Source organism: Neolamprologus multifasciatus, chromosome 8, assembly GCF_963576455.1.
Source record: "Neolamprologus multifasciatus chromosome 8, fNeoMul1.2, whole genome shotgun sequence".
NCBI lineage: Eukaryota > Metazoa > Chordata > Actinopteri > Cichliformes > Cichlidae > Neolamprologus > Neolamprologus multifasciatus.
Window position 1 is genome coordinate 18,839,732 of NC_140446.1, and position 12,227 is coordinate 18,851,958.

General features: G+C 40.1%; 1 protein-coding gene across 2 annotated transcripts in view; it reads left to right on the forward strand.

Moving 5' to 3' along the window:
* med24 (mediator complex subunit 24) overlaps positions 1-12,192 on the forward strand; it is a 12,347-nt gene extending 155 nt beyond the window's left edge. The window contains exons 2-26 of one of the 2 annotated variants that reach the window (XM_085169840.1): positions 189-319; positions 398-480; positions 605-643; positions 733-806; positions 1,059-1,282; positions 1,638-1,749; positions 1,853-2,003; positions 2,188-2,301; positions 2,578-2,631; positions 2,751-2,833; positions 3,302-3,388; positions 3,603-3,714; positions 3,973-4,115; positions 4,265-4,302; positions 4,413-4,495; positions 5,306-5,484; positions 5,805-5,904; positions 6,395-6,570; positions 6,699-6,963; positions 7,482-7,663; positions 7,752-7,845; positions 7,954-8,053; positions 8,899-8,979; positions 10,974-11,122; positions 11,876-12,192. In XM_085169840.1, the coding sequence (XP_085025966.1) occupies positions 190-319; positions 398-480; positions 605-643; positions 733-806; positions 1,059-1,282; positions 1,638-1,749; positions 1,853-2,003; positions 2,188-2,301; positions 2,578-2,631; positions 2,751-2,833; positions 3,302-3,388; positions 3,603-3,714; positions 3,973-4,115; positions 4,265-4,302; positions 4,413-4,495; positions 5,306-5,484; positions 5,805-5,904; positions 6,395-6,570; positions 6,699-6,963; positions 7,482-7,663; positions 7,752-7,845; positions 7,954-8,053; positions 8,899-8,979; positions 10,974-11,122; positions 11,876-11,992 (2,970 nt within the window). In that variant the 5' untranslated portion in view covers position 189 and the 3' untranslated portion in view covers positions 11,993-12,192. The remainder of the gene's footprint in view (positions 1-188; positions 320-397; positions 481-604; positions 644-732; positions 807-1,058; positions 1,283-1,637; positions 1,750-1,852; positions 2,004-2,187; positions 2,302-2,577; positions 2,632-2,750; positions 2,834-3,301; positions 3,389-3,602; positions 3,715-3,972; positions 4,116-4,264; positions 4,303-4,412; positions 4,496-5,305; positions 5,485-5,804; positions 5,905-6,394; positions 6,571-6,698; positions 6,964-7,481; positions 7,664-7,751; positions 7,846-7,953; positions 8,054-8,898; positions 8,980-10,973; positions 11,123-11,875) is intronic. The other variant, XM_085169841.1, reaches the window with a different exon arrangement.
* The last annotated feature ends 35 nt before the right edge of the window (positions 12,193-12,227 follow it).

The following is a 12,227-nucleotide window of genomic DNA, read 5'->3' on the forward strand; positions in this document are numbered from 1 at the left end:
GGTGTTAATTTATTGTGAAAACTTTGTTTTCTGTATCCGACAGGAGAAGTTTTGTTTAACTATTTTATTAGCAAATAGCATGAGCTAACGTAGCTAGGAAATAGTGTGAAATAAGCTTGAGTGTTACAGCGTAAAAACGAACAGTGACTGAATGGTGGCCATTTTTATTGATTTTTTTCCCCCGCCAGGATGAAGATGGTCAATTTGAAGCAAGCGATTCTGCAGGCTTGGAAAGATCGTTGGAGTGACTACCAGTGGGCCATCAACATAAAGAAAAACTTCCCAAAGGGAGTAACATGGGACTATCTCAACCTTGCAGGTTGGTAGTAGTCTGTTTAAGTATACCGGTTCTTGTGTTTTCTAAAGTTGCTCTAACTGTTCCTTGTATATAATTCAGAGGCTTTGATGGAGCAGGCGATGATTGGACCATCCCCTAACCCACTCATCTTGTCTTATCTCAAATATGCCATAAGTTCACAGGTGAGATAAAGCACTGTTGTATTAAAAAAAAAAAAAAAAAAAATGAAAACGTGTGAAACTGAGAAGATTCTCTAACCTTGTTGGTCGTTTTGCATGTTGTGATTTGTCTCCTCTCTTGCCATAGATGGTGTCTTATTCCAGTGTGCTTATGGCTATCAGCAAGGTAGTTTTCTGCATGACAATACTCAATGCAAAATTATTTTTACTATAAGAAAATGTGAATGATCTTAATACTTGTCTTTTCTGTGACAGTTTGATGATTTTTCCCGGGAGCTCTGTGTCAAGTCACTGTTAGAAATAATGGACATGTTCTGCCATCGCCTTAGGTATGTTAATTGTTTCTAAAGCATCTGCATGAATCTAATTCACGTCTTTTTAAATTCTGATGGATGCAGAAATGTTTTTTAGAACCAAGGTTTGCAGAAGAGCATTTCTAAATGCACAACACATCAAACAACACGACAAACCATGAAGCCGATGAGATCCAGCCCTGTACTAGCAAGGTGTACCTAATAAAGGGACCAGTGAGTGTGTATCTTGCTTAAAATGTCACTGCTTCTTGTCTCTTATTGATCCAGCTGTCACGGAAAAACAGAGGAATGCATCGGGCTTTGTCGGGCTCTGCTGGCAGTGGTAGTGTGGCTGCTGCAGGGCTGCGCGTGGTACTGTGAGAAGCTCAGAGAACTGGGTCCATCAGCCAGCACAGAGACCAGTCTTGGAGCCTGCCAGGAAAGGCTCCAGAGTCTGATGAACAGCACCAAGAACAGAGCTTTGGTCCACATTGCCAGATTGGAGGACCAAGGTATAGAAGTGTGTGTGGGTATTTGTTTACACACAGGGTTGTGCTCAGTTTTGTCTGGCTGTAATCTGCTGATGTATCAGTACATCTATATAGTGTATAAATTACCCGAGGCTCTATTAACATGCTCTCAAAAGTTTATTGGCAGTTTATTTGCCTTTTAATATTAAGTCATTCTAAGGCAAACACCTGCATATGTGTGAAATCTGGCAATTGTCAAAATTATTGGCAGTCAGCCATAGTGATTCAAAAATTTCACTTAAGCTAAAACTGTCATTTTTGGCCAAATCTTGAATGTGTGTTTTTGTGCCGAGCGTGGCATCTAAACACTGTTTCTGCTGCTGCTTTTCCTCCACAGGTTCCTGGAGCAATGTAGAGCAAGCTGTGCTTAATTTGACAGATGGTCTTAGTAGTGTGACTAACTCAAAACTGCATACTAAATTAGAGGAAAGCTTGTCACTAGTAAAAAGGTGAGGCTGACATGTTAATAATGAGCAAATGATCCTAATTTGACAATAGTTTCAAGCGTCCCATCTGACTTCTTTGTGCCGATTTCTTCACTCTCTTCTTCAGTATTCCCCTGATGCTGTCTGAGCAGAGTGACCCTCCAGTTTATGCCTCTTTTCCATCAGTTCATGCCTTCATCATGCTGGAAGGGACTATGAATTTGACAGGAGAGATACAGCCACTGGTGGAGCAGTTAATGATGATCAAAAGAATGCAGGTGAAAATTAAGCTGTGAAAACAAAAAAATCCCCAGTAAAAATTTAGACTGACAGATTTTTATAAGACAAAGGAATTTCATTACACACAAAAAAGAAAAAAAATCAGCTTTTGGCCAAAGTATTACGCAGCCTTTCCTGGTGAGGTTTTGTGTGATGCAAATTGAATCTTTCTGTTCCCATCAGAGAATCCCTGCTCCCCTTTTTGTCCTGGAGATATGGAAAGCTTGCTTCACTGGCCTCATTGAGTCACCAGAGGGCACAGAGGAGCTTAAATGGACTGCTTTTACTTTCCTTAAGGTTAGATCCACTTCAACGAGGAAAACTTGGTCTTCTGTTGTCTTTTTGTCTGCCTTTTGCTGCTTTTACATGTTGTTTATATCACTGACTGCTTCCTTGACTCTGTTTGTTGTGGATTTTTATTGTAGTTTAGAGAAGGAATAGTGTGCAAAATTTTGTGCGGTGATTTTTAAATCTCCCCTCTGAGCCGTCTGCATAAAACTGATTTGGTAGTAATATTACTGTCTACACTTCACAGAAATCAGATGAAATTAACTTGTGATTTCTTCATCTCAGATCCCACAAGTTCTACTCCGACTAAAGAAATATCCTCAGAGTGACAGAGGACAGGTAAAGTAAATGCCTGACCGATCTTTGTATTGGAAGTTAACACCTAGATATTGAGCGCTGGGTGTGTAATGTCATAAACTGTCTTTGTCACTTTCAAACGTTGCAAACGTTTTTCCCAGGATTTCATGGAGGATGTGAACATAGCATTTCAGTACTTACTTAAGCTTACGCCACTCCTGGACAAAGCAGATCAGAGATGCAAGTAAGTGTTCGTAAATGTCACTGGAGATGCCCCTGATCTCATAATAAGATTATATAGATAAGACAAGCAGCTATAGCTACTAAGCCTGGTTCTGCCGTAGGCTTCTTCTTGTTAAATGGGAGTTTTTCCTTCCCAGTGTCACCAAGTGCTTGCCCATAGGAGGTCATCTGATTGTTAGGGTTTCTCTGTATTACTGCAATATATAATATAAAGCACCGTGAGGTGACTGTTTTTGTGATTTGACATTATATAATTGAGTTGAACTGAAATGGCAGTAATTCAATATCTCTTTTATATTCAGCTACTGCCGTCTGTGACATTGTTAAAGCGGCTATTATTAGAATTATTACCCATCTTCCATTTACCATCTTGTATTCTAATAGTATAGCTGTTTATGTTTACCTGTATATACCAAGTTCAATGATGCTTCCAATTTTTTATTTTTTTCCCTTTTGCTTCTTTACGTAGCTGCGATTGCCTTGGAATGCTCCTGACAGAGTGTAATAAACTCGGGCTGCTGTCGGATTCAAATACAGTTAACCTCACATCAAAGCGGTATGGGTTTCTCTGCTATCAGAAAACATGCGATTATGGATATTTTAGGACAAAGATTACCTATACTTCTTTTTTAAAAATTTTAATTATATTGATGAGAAATGAGAATGGAATTTTATCCACTATATTCATGTCATTTCCCCCAACACCTCCATCCTATCCCCATCCTCTTCCCGTCCCTTTTTATCCTTCTCCCCCTGCAAATTTGATTCAGGACCGAGGACAGGGAGTTCGCCCCCAGGCTAAAGACCGCAGAAAATGCTAACATCCAGCCTAACCCAGGCCTGATCCTGAGGGCGGAGCCCACTGTTACCAATATTCTCAAGGTAGCACCCCATAACCATGTTTGAATTGTGCATGTTTTTAATTAATATATATCAAAATGCTGATATAGTGTTGGCCATTGACAGAAGTGACAAAGAAGGTTCAGAGAATCATGTATATGATTGTAAAAGTGATCCACAACCAATGAGACCTAATGTCTGAAAATATCAGAATCAATGTGTTTTAAAGGTCACAACATTACAACAGGTTAGTGTTTTTAAAAAAAATACAAGTTTAAGTTTTCCATCTTTGTTCATTAGACAGTAGATGCAGACCACTCTAAGTCTCCTGAGGGTCTGCTCGGTGTTCTTGGCCACATGTTGTCTGGGAAGAGCCTAGATCTGCTCCTGGCTGCAGCAGCAGCCACTGGGAAACTCAAATCCTTTGCCCGGAAGTTCATTAAGTGAGTAAATTACGCTTTTGAACTTTTAGTAACAAGAACTTTGTAAGACCGGCAATGTTCAAGTGTTAGGAGATTATGTGCAACGTCATCTTGAACGTGAAGTTTTCGTGTGTTACTGTGTAATGTTTCATCCCCCTGTTTTGTTTCAGGCTTAATGAGTTTCCCAAGCACATCAGCGGGGAAGGATGTGAGTTCAAATACAAGAGTGACATGTTCCGAATAGGGAATTTCTTCTTTCATTCACACGATCTTTCAGTGGGATACTAACACTGTGGATGTTCTCCTCCTTTCCATTAGCCAAATCTGCGTCTGTACGGGCTCTGCTCTTCGACATCTCCTTCCTCATGCTCTGCCACGTGGTGCAGACATATGGATCTGAGGTTAGTTCAGTTTGACAAAGTTCGAGTGCACAAAAACAGCCCAGGAATGGCTTTATTGCAGCTCGCTGGACGGCTTTGGAAAATGTAACAGAAGACTTTGTTTTTACAAGTTTTAAAACTTTTACTACTGATAAAGACATCGCCCATCGTCATTCATACTGCACTGTTATAATGAGGTAATAGATGTGTATGAAATGTTTTTTCCACTGCATACTATAGAAATTACTTTATTTATATATAATTTTACAGTGAATCCACTGTTTAAAAAAACAGTTTTTGTGAATTAACAAAAGCTTTTATACTTACAGGGCAATAATCACACAGAGCTGCCAACAATTACAATGTCACTTTACACATCTCTTACAATTTAGGCCCAAAGAGTTTTTAAATTTAATTTAATTTTAGAATTTCTTTAATTTACAACTGCAACATTTCTTTATCTTGACAAAATATTTTTTTTAAAAAACAGAATTTTTCCTTTTTCTTTTATTAAGAGATCTCAGGAGTTAAATGTGTAGTTAAACTTCTTTATGCTGACAGAAAGGGGATTTCTCTGGTAGGCTGTATGTGGCCCTGCGAGGTAAAAATGAGTTTTATGTCGTTGAAAATTCAAGTCTTAACTATGTTAATTGTGGACAGACTTACTTTGCCTCTGTATGTAATATTATATATATATATAAATATATAAATATTCTATAAAGGTATTCGCTAGCGTTAAAAAGGGAGAAAAATGTGGTGGTCACCTCAAAATAATAAACAGTAGAGATATTGTCTTTTTGAGCAGACTGTGATCAGCTGACTTTTGTCCAGGTGATCCTGTCAGACCCCAGTCCTTCAGGAGAGACGCCCTTCTTCGAAACTTGGCTGCAGACATGTATGCCTGAAGAGGGCAAGACTCTGAACCCAGAAAACCCCTGCTTCAGACCCGAGCCTGGGAAAGTGGAGAGCCTGGTGACCCTGCTGAACAACTCATCAGAGATGAAACTAGTGTGAGTGAAATCTGTAAATGAATCATTTACAGTCAGTGCAGATGTTGCCTGGCATTGCTGCGGTAATTAACTTTAGATCTTTTCTTTAGATGGTGGCATACTCAACCCCGTCATGAAGTTGCTTAACACCCTGAACTTCATTTACATGCCTGAATAACAATTACGATAGACGTAAAAGAGCACCGTTTTTTTACTGTACTGTATTTTTGTTTGACATAAATGTTTCTGATTTTAACTTGCACTTATTTAGTGTTTAGAAATGTCTTAAACGTGGCCAGCAATGCTCTGAATGTGTGTTTTTTTTCCTAACCTTGTGACAGGCAGGTGAAATGGCATGAGATCTGCCTTAGCATTCCAGCGGCCATACTGGAAGTCTTGAATGCATGGGAGAATGGTGTGCTTTCTGTAGAGGCGGTCCAGGTTTGTCTAGCTTCACTATTTTTCCTTCCTGTGGGTAATAAAGATTTCTTGTGGTTTCCTAAGTATCTCATGTCTGTGAAGGTTCTCAGTCATCCAGGTGATCGTAGTCAAAGGAGCTTGCAAAGAAAAGCGTCTTAAAGAAGTCCAGACGCTTTTCTTTGCAAGCTCCTTTGACTAAGTATCTCATATGATTTTCAGGTTTCAACCCTTCCCACCCTTGTATTTCGTTGAGTCATGACTTGACATTTTCCACTGAATATTTCGAGATTACTTGAGTAAAAAAAAAAGCTGTGAAAACGCGCATCATTAGTGACGTCTAATAGGTGTAGCCAACTTGTCACTTCTTCCCCATTCCTTTCAACTTTGTTTTCTAATGCAAAGTGGGAGGATGCCCATTTTAGTCAGAATTCGACCGTCTCTAACCCTTCCTTCTCTTCATTCTGCTAATCACATCCTTCCTCTTTCCTGGGTGCTGCCATTGCAAGCGTAGAAGATTACTGACAATATCAAGGGCAAAGTGTGCAGCATGGCCATCTGTGCGGTGGCATGGTTGGTAGCCCATGTCCGGATGCTTGGAAGGGATGAGAGGGAGAAGCCCCAGACTATGATCCGGCAGCTTGTAACGCCACTTTATGGGGAGAACACTCTGCAGTTTTACAATGAACGGTACAAACGCATAAAGAGCACATCCACACCAAATTCTGAGAAATTTCCTTGTTCTGGATTCAGTTTGATTCAGCGTCTCTCATCACCCGAGTTAAAAGTAACATCATTTTCTTCCACAATCTCACCAGCGTGATCATAATGAGCTCCATCATGGAACACATGTGCGCCGACGTCTTCCAACAGACGGGTGCCACCCTGCGGTCCCCAGTGGAGGGCCAGGAGCCGATCCCCTACCGCAACCTGCTGCCACCCAAAGAACCCATCCACATGGCCCTCAGCAAGCAGTTCCAGGCAGTGCTGCGTAAAGGCTGGGTGGACAGCCGAGCTCTGCATCTGTTCGAGAGTCTTCTCAACATGGGAGGTGTCTTCTGGTTCACTAACAATCTGGTCAAGGTACGGGGATAAAAGGTCTGATGGCTTATGCAGTGACCATCGACAACACTATCGATCTTTAAAGGCGAATTATTTTTATTTTATTTTTTTAACTTGAAGATTTTCTTTATTGGCTTCCTTGATCTATTACAATTTTTCTTGAGCAACCTTTAGCCAGAAACATAGTTAAATGTTGAAATTTAAGCAGAAAAAGTGAGAACATCGAGCCAGAACAAAGACGTTAGTGAAACCAATGTGGTTACATTAGGTAAAGAAAAGCTTTGCATGCATTAATTTCCTCATAAAATGTTGACAAATATGTGATGTATTTATGTACTTGTTTTTTACCCAAGCCTGTAGCTGTTTCTTTGCACGTCATTGACCTTAAATAGTGTTAGTAGGAGTCCGTGTTGTCGGTTGTGCAAACATTTGTGCATAAAACACTGTTGACATTATTCCGTTGCACTAATGGTCACTAATCTCATTTTATTCAAATCAATGGCCAGTTTGTGAAAACATGAAACTGTTTCTTAACACAGGAACTGTTAAAGGAGACACGGCAGGAGTGGGCCAATCGAGTGGTAGAGTTACTCTACAGCATCTTCTGCTTGGACACCCAGCAGATCACCCTCACGCTTCTAGGTACCATACTGCCCAATCTACTCACAGACTCCGCCCACTGGCGCAGCCTGGCAGACCCACCTGGAAAGGCACTGGCCAAGTAAGAGAAGCTTAATATCCTAAGGGCAGCAGTCGCTGTGGCGTTTTTGACTTCCGGTTTTGACTTTTGTCTCTGGATGTCCCCTCAGGCTGTCTGTGTGGTGCGCACTCAGCTCTTACTCCTCTCACCACAAAGGTTCTTTCTCAGCTCGCCAGCGCAAAAGGCAGAGAGAAGATATTGAGGTAAATAAATTTTTTAAAAACTTGGTAAAATTAGGAGAACTTGTGTTCTGTAAGAGGACGTGTTTGAGTGTAGAAATACTGACATGATTCCTTTATTATTCCCTGCAGGACTACAACAGCCTCTTTCCCTTGGATGACACTCAACCATCTAAACTCATGCGGCTGCTCAGCTCCAACGAGGATGAACCTGTAGCCCTTTCCAGTCCAGGTTAGGCCCCCTGGATTTGAATACACCGTTAAATGATAAAGCCTGTGGTTTGCAGATGTCTGTCTGCTAGTCTGAGCTGGGGATGATAATGGTGGTAATACCAGAGAGTTTCAGAACTGTAACAGCAAGTTACTTCTAGTAAGCACTGCTTTGTAAACTGGTCTTCCTCCTCATTAATTATCCTTCAAGTGCATTGGCTGCCAGCAGGTTCTAACTTGAACGCTGCCATCCAGTGCTTCTTGCTTTGAGCGATTGTGCAGTTAGCATACCCCCTTCATCCTGCTATTCACATGACTTAAAGTAATGAGCATTTATATTAACTGCTTTGGAAACTTTCCCTGGTTTAGTTTTACACAGAAACCCCCACACAGGATGTCAAACTTCAGTGTGTTGCATGACTTAGGAAAAAAATGCTTTGATGTTAAGACTGAAAGTGACACTGGTTTTCTTGCTACGTAAAGTCAATCATTTAGAAACCGTTCATCAACGCCGGATGCCTCACTTTATAGACTTTTTAAAATTTTATTATGAATAAAATACATCTTTTAGCGCAAGGAGAAATAAACGTTTATTTTCCATGTTAAGAAAAAAATCAATTAATTAATTTTGTTAAAAAAGTCATCTTTTCATTTTTAGTATCATTGAATTCCAGGAATTATGATTATGATGTAAGATGGCAGTGGAAACCAACCGTCAACGGATCCTTAACTTCCTTTTTCACATCCTCTAGATTTTTAAATGTTTTTTTTGGAGGGGGGAATAAAATTTCCTCGAATGACTAAATTAGTAGAACGAAAATGAAACTTGTCAACTCATCTATCACATCTTCCTTGTCTTCTGTACAGGAGACCGGTCTATGAGCAGCTCTCTATCTGCCTCACAGCTCCACACTGTCAACATGAGGGACCCCCTCAACCGAGTCCTGGGTGAGAATTTTACCAGCATCTCTCTTCTCTCATCCCCATCTCTTTCATAAAAATGTCTAAATTACGATGAACAAATTAAAGAAAAATCCTGAATTAACTAATCAGGAAAACGATTTGATGTGAAACTGGAGAGACTGGTATGTTGCTGTGATTAAAGCCACAAGATCTCCCATTCTGAAGGCCCAATGGGACCTCATCCAGCCCTTGAATATGTTTGCAAGGCCAAACACAGAGCTAAGACGCTCGTTATTTTCATGTAAAGTGAATTTTAGTGTGATTTTTATTTTTTATTTTTTATTTTTTTTAAATCAAAGTCCCGCTAAAAGAAATGTCTGACATTACTGAAAATTATATTTTGCATAAAAATATATTAGAAAGAACCTTTTTTGCCTCTGCAAAACACCACAATAGATTTTAGACCAAAACGTTGTAATTAAAGTGCAAAAGCTTTAAGCTTTCGTTTAAGTGATTTAACAAAAGTATTACATCAACTGCTTAGGAATTGCAACCATTTTTATTCATAATGCCCATTTTCTGAGGCTTGGAAATAATTGGATATTTACTGAAAAGCAGATTCATGACTAGGTGAGGCCTGTTTCCTCTTTATATCATGACACACTAACAGTTTATAATATCTGTAGTTGATTCCATGTGTTGAACTTGTATTTGGTGTCTTATCACTGGAGCTTTCATAATGAAGTCCAAAGAGATGCAAGCAGAGAAGACTTTCATTAGACTAACAGAAATCAAAATAAAACTTAGAGAGACGGTGAAAAAAAAGCATGAAGTGGTCAACTCAGCAAAATCAAACAGTGTTAAAGACCACAGAAGAAAACAAAAGTGCATGATCACAGAATTATTTCCTTTAAGCATATAACCACATCAAAAACACATTGAGGGTGTAGGCGTAGCATTTAAAGGTCTACCATCAAGAGACCTTCGTCAATGGAAAATTTGTTGATGGTGTGACTGCTGATGGAAGTAGCAGGATGAAGTGTTAAGTGCATGGGGCTGTGCTGCCTCTCAGAATCAGCCAAAGTCTGCAAAACTGATTAGTCAGCATTTCACGATGCAAATGGATAATGACCCAAAGCATGCTGAAAAAAACCAGCCCAAGAGTTTCTCGAGGCAAAGAAGCGGGATATTCTTCAGCCGCCAAGTCAGTCAACACAAGTGAGCACTGCAGAGAGACCCACTAATAAGCGGCAATTGAAGGTGCTTGCGGCAATCAATATAGTTAACTTTATGTTAGTTTGTCCAATTACTTTTGAGCACCTGAAAATGGGGCACCATATATTAAAATGGCTGTAATTCCTAAATGTTTAATGCACTACTTGTGTTAAGCTCTTTAAATTCAAAGTGAAAGTCTTCTTTCCAGTCAAGTATTTCAGATTATTTGGCTGAAAATCCACTGTGGTGTTATAAAAAGGCACAAAAAAGGGTTATCATCCAAACTTTCACGGGCCAAACAGTAAACATGACAATAATTAAAATACCCCATCTGTCTGGGTTTCTGGGGTGGGACCACCTTGGGTCAACCGCCTTCCGTGTATGCTCGTTTAAATTAAGATCTGGGGAGACTGGGGTTCTTAGGCTTTTTGTTATTTACTCGAACCTTTGTCGAGCAGTTTCTGCAGTGTGGCAGAGTGCAGTGTGCTGCTTTGGGAAACTGCTGTCATCAGGGAGTGCCATTACAACAAATGAAAGCGCTTGATCAGCAATAACATTTAGAAAGTTGATTGGGTTCATCTGGATGTAACCTTTTTTGTTAGATGCTCTCCTGATGAACAGATTTCCTTACCTGGATGATTAAACATGCATCAAAACATTTAGATGGGTGGTTCATGCCAAAGAATGCTAACACCCAGCCCAACAGTGCACTGCAGCAAGAGGACGACTCATCTTGTCAGTGGTGTTGATATTGGGGATGATTTGATTTGGGATATAAAATAATTCAGCAGGATAGTACTTACTATCTGTTCTCTTTCTTTTAGCCAACCTTTTTCTCCTCATTTCTTCCATCCTTGGCTCAAAGATGGCTGGACCTCACACCCAGTTTGTGCAGAGCTTCATGGAGGAGTGTGTTGAGTGTCTGGAGCAGGGAAGCCGTGGGAGCATCCTGCAGTTCATGCCTTTTACAATGGTGAGTTATGAGCTGTGAGGGGAGAGGCCAGACAGGTGGAGATAAAGGAGGGAGAAGGATGACTGCTTCTTTAGATATTATCGGGAAGGGTTCAGGAATCCTGCTTACAAGTGTTCTACTGCCTTTAAAGACTGAGTGTTCTGATAAGATCAAGAGGGAGTCTGAAGGTCATAGTACAGATGCTTCTTGCATTTGCAAGAGATATTAATCACTCCTACAAGCTTTGAAATGTTAGGGTTGCCACATTTTCAAAATATGTGCAGAGTTTGAAATGGAATAAAATGCCAATAACAAACCAGAATTGATAACAGAAAGGAGAAAAAATGGGTAATGGACAAAAAATGGTAAATGGCCTGTATTTGTATAGCGCTTTACTTAGTCCCTAAGGACCCCAAAGCGTTTTACACATTCAGTCATCCACCCATTCACATTCACACACTGGTGATGGCAAGCTACATTGTAGCCACAGCCATCCTGGGGCGCACTGACAGGCAAGACAGAGGCAACGTAGCTGATTTAGTGGAACATCTTTTTCTAGTTCTGAGAAAAAGTATTTCTTAATTCATTTCTTTTGTTCTAGTTACATTTTACCATGAGTGTCCCATGAAAATCAGATCAAGGGTCAGGAACACACCCACTCAAAAAGGAATGACAATTAGCCTTGAGCAACACAATAAAATTCTTACTGTTTCTTGGGAAATACCGCCTCTCAGAATAACAGTTAATTTTCTTTTTTTTTTTCTGCACATTTAGGTTTACGAGTTGGTGAAGCTGCCCGCTCTGGCCAAACCTAAAGTTGTGCTTGCAATCACTGACCTGACTCTGCCGCTGGGGAGACGTGTAGCTGCCAAAGCCATCTCTGCTCTGTGAGGCTCGGGTTTAAATTTACCTCCGAAATAAATCGAGGCATCGACGGATTTATCTTCTGTTGGTGGGCAACAAAAGCGCAGCGGAGGGCTGAAAACAGTTTGCAAGAGCTCTGGACTCACATTGTTTTGATATTCTTTTATATATTTTTTTTTTCACGCTTGTAAATAATTTTGGAGTAAATAAAGAAATCAGACAGAAAATTGTTTTTGCTTGCCTGTGTTTATTGGTTGCATTT